The sequence below is a fragment of the Arachis duranensis genome, chromosome 5, assembly GCF_000817695.3.
Source record: "Arachis duranensis cultivar V14167 chromosome 5, aradu.V14167.gnm2.J7QH, whole genome shotgun sequence".
NCBI classification, from domain to species: domain Eukaryota; kingdom Viridiplantae; phylum Streptophyta; class Magnoliopsida; order Fabales; family Fabaceae; genus Arachis; species Arachis duranensis.
The window spans coordinates 4557022-4569795 of record NC_029776.3 but is presented as its reverse complement, the minus strand read 5'-3'; the positions used below and the strand labels follow the sequence as shown (position 1 = coordinate 4569795).

The window sequence follows — 12774 nt, the reverse complement described above, 5'->3', positions numbered from 1 at the left end:
CTCCATCCTCGTCTCTTCTTACTGCTTCCACCTTTCACTCTTAAAGTCACTGCAGATAGTAGAGCTGTCGGTGTACACCTGACACCTAGCCCAAAAAAAATTATCGTCGCCAGAGGCAGAATCGTCACTCTTCTAAGAAGAGATAAGAAGGATTGTGGTGTTGCTGCATGACGAAGAAGCGTTTGGTAAAGAAAGAGAGGCGACGCTACTGTTCTGCCATTGACAATGTTACAGTCGGCGGAAAAAAAAGTTTTTTTTAATTGATTTTTTGTATTTTATTTATCTTTTTTTTAGAAATTGATTTATTTATTACTAAAAAAATACTATTCTAATTCTTTTTAAATCTGTTTCTATTTTTTATGATGGTTGAGATAGATATACAAAAAATTTATTGGTTGTTGATGGTAGATGATTGGTTTGTATAAGATCGTGGTAAATAATTTTAGGTTTGGTTTAAATTTTCTTTAAGAATTAGTGATTACTAGATGTAAATTGGTGTTTGATGTGACTGGTTGATTATTTTGGTATGTAGTTATATTTGGTTAAAGTGGATTTTAAATTGAATGAATGGATCTAAAAAAATTTATGATTTGGATTTTCTTGGTATTTGATTGATTTGGTTTGTGTATAGTTTGTAGACTTATGTTTGATTATTGTTGGTGATGAAGATTATGATTGTAATGATAATTGAGAATTATCATTTTTTTTCAATTTTTCTGTTTGCTTTTAATTTTTTTAGTTTTTTTAAATTCACAATATTCGTAGAGATTTCGATCCCCAACATATAAAAAATCTCTGTTACCTGTTGTGGGAACGAGTCGGGAATAAGTACGGATCATGGATGGCAGGGATTAGAGTTGTTCATGGATTCGATGAAATCGGGTTTATGCCGAGCTAGACCTGACCTTAAATATATACCGAGTCTATTTTTTAGACTCCAACTCGGACTTAGACTCCGATAAAACCTAAACATTTTCGGGCCAAAACTATACCGAGTTCAAATTGGGTGAAAACCGGATCTTTAAAGTTTTAACAATGATTTATAAAAAAAATTTATAAAGAAACTTATTTATGATGCACTTATTTATAAAGAAGAACCTTGTTATCGAAAAGTTGATATCTATATTTAAACTTGAATTTGACCATAAATTCTAATTTGATGCTTCTTTGATCTATTTTCTAATTCAACAAGTGTGATCAAACATAAAATAATAAGCTTATAATTAATATAATATAATATTTAAATTAATTTAAAACATATACATCTTTTTTAATTCTCTTAGGGTACACATGGGTCCGGTAAAGTCGGACTTGTCTTGATCCGGACCTAAGCCGAAATAATGACCAGGTCTTTTTTTTTTTATATTCTTACCCAATTTTAGACTAGATGAAATCATACCAAATCAAAATTGAGGGCAAATAACCTGAATAAACCCGTTGGCTTTCAATATGTCTTGAATGTCCCGAAATAAAAAATGCAATGTCAAAGTCCTAAAAAAAGATTTCTATATAAATCGAATTGAGTGAATTCGATTTAGTGAAACATGTAGTAAATCGAATCCATTAGACTCGAATTAATTAAAAAAAGAACTTGAATGAAAATCGAATCAAATCAATTCGAATTACGTTCATGGTAAAAATATGAATAAATTGAATTTAGTGAATTCGATTTTTAAATACATGTAAATTGAATTAACACGATTTGATTAAGCCAACAGATTACAAGCCCAATCTAAATCGAAACCACTTGATTCAATTTGATGGTTTTGAAAATGGAAGTTACTTGTTTCGATTTACATGTACTTGTCGTCGAGCATAATTTGAATCTAATTGATTCAATTTCGTTGGATCTTTGCTATATAAACAAATTGAAATCAATTAATTCGATCGTATAAACCTCATACCCCACCCCTAACCTCACCACCCAGATTCAAAATTGTTTGAAAGCAACCCGGGAACAACCAAATCTGCATGCATGGAGGACGATCCGAAACGTCTGTATCGACTAGATGGAGTCGCGCATATTGTTGGTGCCGTCGACCTCGAGGTTAGTATTTTTTAATATCTATATATATATTTTTAAATATATTAGTAGTTAGTTAGAACTGTTAGTGTGGAGTTTTTAAAATAAATCCAAAAGCATATATTTGAATTTAGTTCATGTCAGACTTAGTGAATCATTAACTATAGAATAGGGTTAGCTATAGAGTTTTTAACAAGGTTAAGTACAAGTTTTTACGTGCTTTAATAAAAAGAACATATTTTTATCTCATATAAATAATTTTTTTGTTAATATGAAGAATTGGATCGTGAGTAATGTAGTGGTTAGCATTTTTATCTATAAAAGATTGGTAGGAATTTATTGTAAAAATGTTTGCAAAGTGATGGCATGCAATGTCTGTGGTAACTAGAAATTTTGATGCATCGAGTAGTTTTTTTGTGACAACTGTGAAAAGTCATCATTTTCTATTTTTATGCATTCCCATCGATGCATCAACAGTATGAGATGGTAGCACGATATGATTTTGGATGATATGATCGTTCCTTACTTGCAGATGGCTGGTATGTACCATCTTGCAAGATTGAACGAGAATTGGTTTCGATTGGACGAGCCTTTGGTCAGCGCCTTCGTAGAGAGATGGCGCCCTGAGACGCATACATTTCACATGCCATTTGAAGAGTGCACGATAACCCTACAGCATGTAGTGTACCACCTTGGTCTCCTGATCAACGATCAGTATGTTAGCGGATGCCTGATAAACTTTTCACGATATATAGCGGGTGGCCGACCACCATGGGTGTGGTTTGAGGAGCTGCTTGGAGTATTACCTCCTGCGAACTGCATTGACAAGTTCACAGTGAAGTGCACATAGTTTGAAGAGACGTTTAGTGAGCTTCCACAGGGGACAGATGAGGAGACGGTTAGGAGGTTGGCGTCGAGGTAGTCTCCCTTTAGCTATGCATAGTGATCTGCAAGCCAAAAACCTATCGTGGAAACTCATTATACGAATCTTCCCAGTCTCCATAAATTTGTGACACGGCCTTCTGTTTGGCCATCCAAACCCTCATGTACGTCGATTTGAAGCCGAAGTGTGCTTCCATGGCATTCTGTAGTACCTTAATCGACGTGGCAGCGTCAGCTCTGATCATGGGCATAATGAAGGCCGATATGACATGATAATCAAGCTTTCTGTGGTCACTAGAGATCGATATGGTTAGATAAGTATGAGGATCATTGTACCGTTTTATCTCCCAAATCCCTTTGTGCTTGCAGAGGCTGACCCAGATGAGCCACACGCACCCGCTCCTGAACTCCTTGCACTTGCCATGGTACTTGCGATGATCCAACTCCAATACTTTGTACTCAACTCCGCGGCGAATGCTATAGGTCTTCACGCTAAACACGACTTTCTCTTTATGCTGAAACTGCTGACTGACTTGAAATTCAGCTACACCTCCTGCATTTTGCGTGTCTCTTGCCCCGAAGCCAACAGGTACAAAGGGATCCTCTTGAGGTGCCATGGCATCCAAGTCCAAAGCAGAGAAGTGCGGGGGTACTGATTAGTACCTGAACTAGATGCTCCCCCACCCACAGACGGAGTCGTCTGTCGTGTTTCCTCGTTGCTATCATCAGCAATTGTTGCGGGCTCCACATCATCATCTTCATCAACATGCAATGCATCCTCAATCCCATTGGGTGCTCCAACCTCTCCGAAAACCGGAACAAATGGAGGAGAGCTGGGCGCCGCGGAAGCACCCTCTCTCAACAGTCCAGCCTCACCAACTAATGCATCACAGCTGCAATTCAGACAGGGGTGGAGCTAGAAGAAATAATAGATGGAGGCTAAAACTATTTACACAATAAAATAATATTAAAATATATTTTTGAGCCGGACTAAACTGAAATTTACATATGATTTACATGTAAAAAAATAAAATTAGGAGGGCCGTTGCCCCCTTTTGTAGTATGTAGTTCCACCCCTGGATTCAGATTAACGGCAAAGGATGGTGAAGTCACTAAATCTAGCACGGGTACAATCACCGACACTGCTGACGAGGATCCAACGGGCACGCACTAGAGCTAGCTAGATGTCCTGTGGAGTGTAGATTCATATTCGAACCTCCAGAACTAGATGCCACATCCACAAGCTTCGCCAACAACTCCCAAGTCCTCACCTCAGAAAACTGACGGCGACAATGAAACCGCACCTGCATATCTTCGTCACTGCTAATAACGAATGAATCGCACTTTACATTATCGCGTAACACAGAAATCGAAATTCTATAGAATAACTTCTCCAGCCGTTTCACGCCATGCAGTCCTAGTCTCTAGAGTATAGTATTCTTAAACTCAGCGAAATTGGTCGAAGATTTGAGAAAAACACTCAACGAATCCTTGTCAGTAAACTTAATTCCTTATCGCATTTTCTTTTTTATTGACCTTCTATAGTGCACAAAAGCTACAAAACTTTCGTCACTAGCCATTGTGAATCTCACTCTTCTACAAAATTTCGTGTATAAGCTCGTTTTTATATACCTAATTTCTTTGTAAATCGAAACAATTAGTTTCGATTTACCACAACGTTGGTGCATGTGTAAATCGATTTTAATCGATTCGATTTACGTTCATTTATAAATTGAATCTATTACATTCGATTTAAGTTCATCTGTTCAAATCGAATTGATTTAATTCGATTTTAGTTGAACTACATTTTTTACCTAATCCGATTCAATTGGATTCGATTTACTACGTGTTACGCTAAATCGAATTCACTTCATTCGATTTATATAAAAATGTGGTTTAAGATTTTTACGTTGCATTTATTGGTTTGGAACATTCACGACATATTGAAAGCCATTGGGTTTAATCAAGTCATTTGCCCCAAAATCGACACAATATATAATTAGCGTTACATTTTTGTAAATTTAAAATATATAAATATAATATTTTATTACTTATTTCACAAAAATTATATATTTTAACTATAAAATAGATTAATTGCCCTTAATATTTTATTTAAAAAAATTAACTTTAAAAAAAATAAAAAGAGTAAAGGACATTTTCGTCTCTGACCTTTTTTTTCGCGGACATTTTCGTCCTTAAGCAATGGAAAATACATTAAAGTTCCCGACCCCTGAAAAACGTGAACATTTATGTCCTTCCGTTGAATTCAGCTGTTTGCACTGGACGAAAAAGACTGAGCTGGCAGAGGTGGCACTGAGGTGGCACGTAACGGAGGTCAGGTGGCATGGAGCATTTCGTAAGAGGACATATAAGTCCCTAGAGACGAAAACGACACCATTTTTGTATCCTCCCCCATTCTTTCAAATTTCTCTACCCTTTTCTTCTTTCTTCGTTTTTCTTCCCTTCCACTCTTCTTCCTCGGCCCTGCCTCCATCATCGCCGCACAGCCGCGCCTCCGTCAACCACCATCAACGCCGGTGACATTCTCCTTCCTCTCTTTTCGCGTCTTCTTCCCTTTCTCACTCCCTTACTCCCATTAGTCTCTCTTCTTACCCTCCTTCCACCCACCGTTCTTCCGTGACAACCTTCTCGACAACCAACTACCGCCGCGCCGCCGCCTCTCTGCAAAAATTAGTCTCAAAACTCGAGGGGTTAGGGTGTTCCTCCGCACGAACAATAATGAACAGTGTCGGATCGGGATCCTCGAACCTCTGCATAAATGACAGTCTCAGTGACGACGAGCTTCGGTCGATCCTGGCGAAACTGGAGAGCGAGAAGGACAAGGAGATCTTTGGGATGGTGTGTAATAGGTGGCTCCGATTGCAGAGCACCGAAAGGAAGAAGCTTGCGGCGCGTGCAGGTCCACACAGGCTTCGCAGAATGGCTGATAGATTCACGTGCTTGCTCGAATTGGACCTTGCCCAGTTCGTTTTGCGGTCGTTCTATCCCAGCATCACCGATTCTGACCTCGACGTCATTGCCAATGGTTTCACATGCTTGAGGGTCCTCAATTTGCATAATTGTAAAGGTGAACTCTTTTTTCCTTTTTTCCCATGTTGTTTTTGTTTATTTTGCGAGAAAACCATTGAAATTGACCTTTGGGATGTTGCTTTTCTTCTGATGGGGAGTGAAAATTTCAATAAGATTCACATGGAATGTTTTTTACCTTTTCAGTTGGTGAAGGCTGCAAGGGGTATTGCCGATCCGAATATAGGGTTTGCTTGCCAGTTGTTGCAGTGCCAGAAGAGGGTGCATGCAGTTCCTCTTAGTCCTACCTCTTTGCATTGGACTCCAGTGGAGCTTTTTTGGAACATATTCCCACTGCAATATTTGTTTGGATTGGTATGAAGTGTGATCCCATCATGGAAAGGGATGCCAGAGGTGTTGTTGGTCAGATTATTCACTATGAGAAAGCGGAAGGACCCGTTAAAGTGAGTAGGGAAGCTCATGAACCTGCTAACTTCTGGGAAGTATTCTCAAGGTTCTTGCCTTTGATGGATAAATCTTACAGTAAAGTAGAAAGTTTCAAATCAAGTGCTAAGGTTCAGCCTGATGAACATGAAACCCATCTTCCTGCAAGAGAGAGTAGTTGGAGTGCCTTAAGGCGTAAAGTTTCCTCTTCTCATATGAAGGAGATTGTCACAGCCCCTAAGTCATCCCTTCCAAAGATTTATTCCGATTCCATGTTGTGTATTCATTCAACAAAAACTTCATCTCCATCCTCATCATCTATATCATCATCTTCGCCCTCGTATATCTCTCCAGATTCTGTTTCTTCGCCCTCGTATATCTCACATTGGAAGGAGGGTGAGAAGAGAGAGAGACTAATGGGAATAAGGAAGTGAGAAAGGGAAGAAGACGTGAAAAGAGATGAAGGAGGAGGTCGTCGACGTTAATGGTGGCTGACAGAGGCGGGACTGTGCGGCGGTGATGGAGGCAGGGCCGAGGAAGAAGAATGGAAGGGAAGAAGAACGAATGAAGAAGAAAATGGTAGAGAAATTTAAAAGAATGGGGGAGGATACAACAACGGCGTTATTTTTGTCTCTATGGACTTATATGTCCTGTTACGAAATGCTCCATGCCACCTGGTCTCCGTTATGTGCCACTTCAGTGTCACTTCTGTCAGCTCAGCCTTTTCCGTCCAGTGCAAACGGTTAAATTCAACGGAAGGACATAAATATCCACGTTTTTCAGGGGTTAGAGACTTTAATGGATTTTCCATTGCTTGAAGACGAAAATGTCCGCAAAAAAAAGGACCAAAAACAAAAATGTCCTTTACTCAAATAAAAATTAAAAGGGTAACGGTTAAACATGCGATAGAATAAAAAAAGAAAATTATACGTAATTCATATATATGACTAAATTATTTACATAATATGCATCAAATGTCATTTAATATTATTAAAATATTTTTATATAAATTTAATTTTAATATATTAATAATATAAAATATTTTATATAATTATTTAATAATATTTTTTAAATTATTTATATTATTAATAAAAATTAATTATTGTTATTATAAAGATTAAAAAATGATTGATTGGAAAGGAAGAAAGGGATTAGGGGGGTGATTAAAGAGAGACAAGATGTCGGGTGATGATTAAAAGTGCCCCCACGAGTGCGTGCTAGCTGTCCCACGTGTCCCCTGGCGTTGTGCACTTACCTAACGCCACTACCCGACAAAACCACCCATCATCATTATTCATCCCTCTCTTCCCCGTACGAGGCGAGCCCTCACTCTCATTCTCCCCATGTGATTTTCACGTGAACTAGGTCCCCTCCCCCTCCTCTTCTCTCTCATCTCATTATTCCCTCTATTTCCTATTCATCATCTACTCCCTCATTTTTTACACTAATTAACTCTTCATTTTCTTAACTCATTAAAATCTGAATTCATATGATAAAAATGAATGTATGATTGATTTTATATAAAATTGATAGCTATAATTATTAGATAATAATTTAATTAAATATATTAAATATGTAATAATTTTTAAATATTAATTTTATATAAATACAATTGTGTATATATTTTCACTTAAATTATCTATAATGTTTATTTTTTAAAAAAGGGATATCTGTTTTACACTAATTGTGTAATAATATACTCAATAATTATATGTATATAAAAAATTAATTATTAAATTAATTATTTATATAAAATATATATTAAAATATAAAATAAATATTAAAAATAAATTAAATAAAAAATATATGTAATATATTGTGATTGATTTTTTATATACTTGCAGTATTTTTTTAAATTTTATTAATCATATAATATTATATTATAGCTAGAGGCGAGAAAGGCAAGATAATTTTAGGGTAATATTATGATAGTTATGTAGAAATTTTTTTTTCTCTTTTTTTTTGGGACTATTTCATTTTGGTTGTTCTTAGAAATTAAAAAAGAAAAGGAAAGAACGAAAGAAAGATATTTGGGGGGTGAAATACCATGCATGTCGTGTCATCAGGCACCCCAATAATTGGAAGTGATGGTTAAACGACAAAGCAAATAAGGGACCAGCTTGTCTTTGATAGGTCCGTACAGCATGTGAGTTGCACGTGAACCCCGGACCCTTTTGTTCGTTTCATTGGCATTGCTGTTTCCATATTGATGTAACGAAATGACCATGTTGCCCCTGTTTTTGTATGGTTCCTCTTATTCAATCATTGGTCGTGGACAATTGGTGCTACAATTTCAGTTCTTTAACCTTGTCTCTCGGTGGGGCCCACAACTACAGGAACCTAGGGTTGATTAGACTTCACACCACACTTAGTCATGTCTTCATGGTAAAGAATCTCATTTTGGATCTTACATGTCTCTACTATTCAAACTACACCTGTCAGTTACTTCTGTCACAGACCAGTTAAATTATTGAATTCTGCAACTTTCCAATTCTATCCTTCCATTCCCTTGGGTAAACTAGACCTTCTTCTACTGCATCCAAGGTCGTATGTAGTACCTTTCAAATTATTATGGAATCTTCATGTTGATGCCATTGCCAACTGTATTGAATTTGCTAAATGACCCAGCTTCAACTTCAACCTCAACCTCAAATAGCTGTGTACCTACGAATCCGCTGCTAAAGAAAGATTCACAAGTTGATCATTTTTTTTTTGTTTCTTTATATATTTATAAGTAAACTTATCTTCTTATTGTTATAAAACTAAGGTGTAAATTTTACTAAAAGTAAAATTCTACTAGAATATAATAATAAAATGATAAAAATTTTAAATAAGCATATTAACAAAAATATTATTTGTGTATAGATGTACACTACAAGAAATACGGTGAATATTATCGGATGTTACCAGCAAATTTAGCAGCAGATTTTTCGATAGTTACTAATGAAAATTCGTCCCTCAAATAATTTGTCGACTAATTTAAAATTTTGTAACTAAATTTGATGGAAAATAGAGACACAAAAATTAATTTTATTAGTATCGAATTTTCCATTGGATTTTTCATAAGAAAATTCCGGCAGTAACAATTTATGAAATGCAGTGTTTAGCTAGGCAACGACGAACACTTTACGTTGAATTTTTTCACCGGTAAATCCGATAGTAAATTTGGGATAAAATTTAATCGCGAAATCCTTCTCCTCCATTTCTGCAAAACTTCTGTCTCTTACTCTTTTTCTCTCTCTCTTTCTCTTGTCTCTCTCCCTCTGCTCTATTGAAAAAGGTTGTGCCGCCACCACCTGGAGCTGCCATTGCCACCGGTAAGTGGTGCGAAATTCATAATCCACAAACTAACCGGCAAGTGTACCGAGTCGTACCAAGTAGTACCTCAAGTAAATGCGGGTCGATCCCACAAGAATTGATAAAATAAGCAACAATGATTGCGTTATTTACTTAGTTAGATAAATGGTGTTTTGAGAGTTCAATAACATTAAGCAGTAACTTAAGAAAATCAGAAAGCAAGCAGTAAACGGTTTGTGAAATATATCAGTAAAACAGTTAAGGTTTTAGAGATATTTATTTTTCGGATTAACTTTTCTTACCAACTATTTTAATCATGCAAGATTCAATTTCTGGCAAACTATATGTGACTAAACCCTAATTCTTTAGACCTTTTTAGTCTCCTCTAATCTTCATCAACCGCCAATTCCTTGGTCACTTAATTCCAATTAGAGGGTTAAGTTCAAAACTAGTAGTTTATATGCCACAGAAATCCTAATTACCCAAATATAAAAGGATTATATGTCATGTATCCCATTAAGTCCAGATAATTAGAAATTTAGGAGAAATTATTTTCAAGTTATTGTTCAAGTAAATTGCTTTTCCAAAGTTTACAAAAACTCAATTAGAATAAGGGTCATACTTCCGTTCCACCAAGATTCATAAGACAAAGAACGAAAACAATTCTTGAAATTGAAATCAGTACATGAATTAAAATAGAAAAGTAATAGTATCAATCCATACAATAAACAGAGCTCCTAACCTTAACAATGAAGGTTTAGTTGCTCATGGTTCAGAGAGAAAATAAAAATTCTAAAAAACTGTAAATTGCATAATGAGGTAAGAGAGAAGAGAGGAGCCCGAAGGGCTCATTCTTTTCCCTTTTATATCTAATCCTAATTAATGTAAGATATATTTTTTAAAACTAAATAATATCTTTTTCTATTTGTAAATAAAAAATAAAAGTTTTAAATCAAGAAATAAATAAATAGTCTTCGTGCATGCCTTCAATCACGTGGGGACCATGCCTTGTTTACGTGGCTGGCGCCTAACTTTTTTTTTCTTTTTGGTTTTTCACGGTATCCCTCGACCCAACAGGTCAAGGACTAATCCGTCGCGGTACCGAGCTCCATTTAAGGGTTTGTTGCTGGCCAATGGGTTGCTGCATGCACAAGGCGGGATTCGAACCCTCGACACTTGCTTAAGCGGACTAGTGAGCTAACCTCCGACACTTGCTGGCGCCTAACTTTACTCATGTGAAGTTAGACTTGGAGATGGCCGAATGAATTGGACGCTGCCTTCTTCATGTGGGACCTAATTTGGGAAACTCCAAGTTGGGCGCCAGTATGTTCGAGCATGTTGGAGAAGAAGTATATACTATTATACATCGTTGGAAAGTTCTGGAAGTTATTTTTCAATAACATTGTAATCACGTCAATTGGACCTTTGTAGCTAGAGTTATTTCTGTTGGAGTGCAAGAAGGTCAGGATTGATAGCATAGTTCACTTTCTTCTCTTCTTCTACAAAAACTCCATCAAATCCATCCGAATGCTATCTGAAATAAACAGAATTGCACACAACTCAAAGTAGCATTCATAGTGACTAAAAGATATTTAAATCTTGATTAAACTTAACACTTCAAATGCAAATTCATTAGAAAAAGATAGAAAAGATGCTCACGCATCAGTAAGCCACATTATCGTCGTAGATTAGTACGTCGTCGTCACTAATGCTAGATTTTCCATGGAAAGTCTCTACCGCGCCACTGTTGTTGGTGTCCCTTGCCATCGGAAGTTGTCACCTTGTCATCGTCACCGTGGTTGAGATCCACCTTGCCAAATTTAAGGTTGTTGTCCATTTGTCCTTTTGGTTGTTTGTTATATTATCAAACTCTAGCTTTACCACCATAGATTTTATTGCCGCCTCCAGTCACCACCATGCATCCACCATTTTGTATCCATTATTAGAGATATTTTTTCTTATATTTTTTGTATTTGTTCAGATTTTTTTTGTTTGTTTAGGATTTTATTAGATATTTTATTAAATTATTGATTAAATTTTTTAATGAAGTTTGTAATTAGAGTTTGTTATATTAATTTAGTGTAATTAGAAAAACTAAATAATGTTAGGTTAGATTGGGTGTAATTTAGGGTTTGTTCTGAGTTGATGATGTTTTAGATGATTGTTAATTTTCTAAGTTTATTATCGTTTGAGTTAATTATTTTATGAGTTAATTAGTGTTGATGTTGTTAATTCTTTGAATTAATCTTAACTTGGTTATTTTTAAGTTAATTAAAAATTTACTATTAATTGTTGTTAATTTGATGAGTTTATTATTGTGTGTATCAATTATTTTCTGAGTTAATTAGTGTTGATTATTGTTAATTATTTGATAATCTTTGCTTGTTAATTTTTTAAGTTAATTATTGACTTATTGTTGATTATTGTTAATTTTTAGAATTGATTGTTATCTGAGTTAATTATTTTCTGAATTAATTTTGCTGAGTTAATTATTGTCAATTTTATTGAATTTGTTGCAATTTACTCATTTGAATATATGAAATTTGATTTGTTTGTTTAAATATAATTTGCGTGCTGATTATATTTATAGTTTGCAATTGAAAGTATATAGCTTATTATTCCAAAAAATACGCCTATAGGTAATAGGTCTCCGGCGCTAATAATTCTTTTTTATAGATTAATGTTTTATGAAGCAAAACCGCCAACTAAGTTTGTAAGTTATTAAAATTGTATAAATTTAAATAAATATATTATTTGAGAGATATACATATGCATGTTAGTGAATTACTTAAAATCTTAATATATCATGATATGTTGATTGATTCTTTGTGAATTTGTCCCATTTATTTATAATTTGCACTTCTTTTATATAATTAATTTGTCCCATTTGCAGATAAATATGAATTACTTATAATCTTAATTTGTTCCATTTGTATAATTATTTTTTTTAACATTTTTATTGTCTAGACAGTTTTAGCATTTATTTATGAACTTGTTTGTGAATTTTTAATAAAAAATTATAGATAAATTATTATAAAAAATTGTAAAAATTTTAAATTGAGTTTAAATATTTAAAATTTTATATTAATTTTTTAAACAAA

General features: G+C 34.9%; 1 protein-coding gene across 1 annotated transcript; it reads right to left on the bottom strand.

Moving 5' to 3' along the window:
* Positions 1 to 2985: 2985 nt before the first annotated feature.
* LOC107487312 (uncharacterized) lies at positions 2986 to 4215 on the bottom strand. Its single transcript, XM_016107930.1, has 3 exons — positions 4043 to 4215; positions 3569 to 3798; positions 2986 to 3458 (listed from the first exon to the last, which is right to left on the bottom strand). Exons 1-3 carry the CDS (start codon positions 4213 to 4215, stop codon positions 2986 to 2988), a joined length of 876 nt encoding a protein of 291 aa, XP_015963416.1.
* Between the last annotated feature and the right edge of the window lie 8559 nt (positions 4216 to 12774).

Excerpts from the sequence above, each read along its gene's own strand:
- LOC107487312 (XM_016107930.1), bottom strand. The coding sequence starts at position 4,215 with ATGCAGGTGCGGTTTCATTGTCGCCGTCAGTTTTCTGAGGTGAGGACT. Across the intron at positions 3,799-4,042 it reads GATCCTCGTCAGCAGTGTCG|CTGTGATGCATTAGTTGGTG; the intron begins GTGATTGTACCC and ends TCTGAATTGCAG. Across the intron at positions 3,459-3,568 it reads TGGGGGAGCATCTAGTTCAG|GAGGTGTAGCTGAATTTCAA; the intron begins GTACTAATCAGT and ends CGCAAAATGCAG.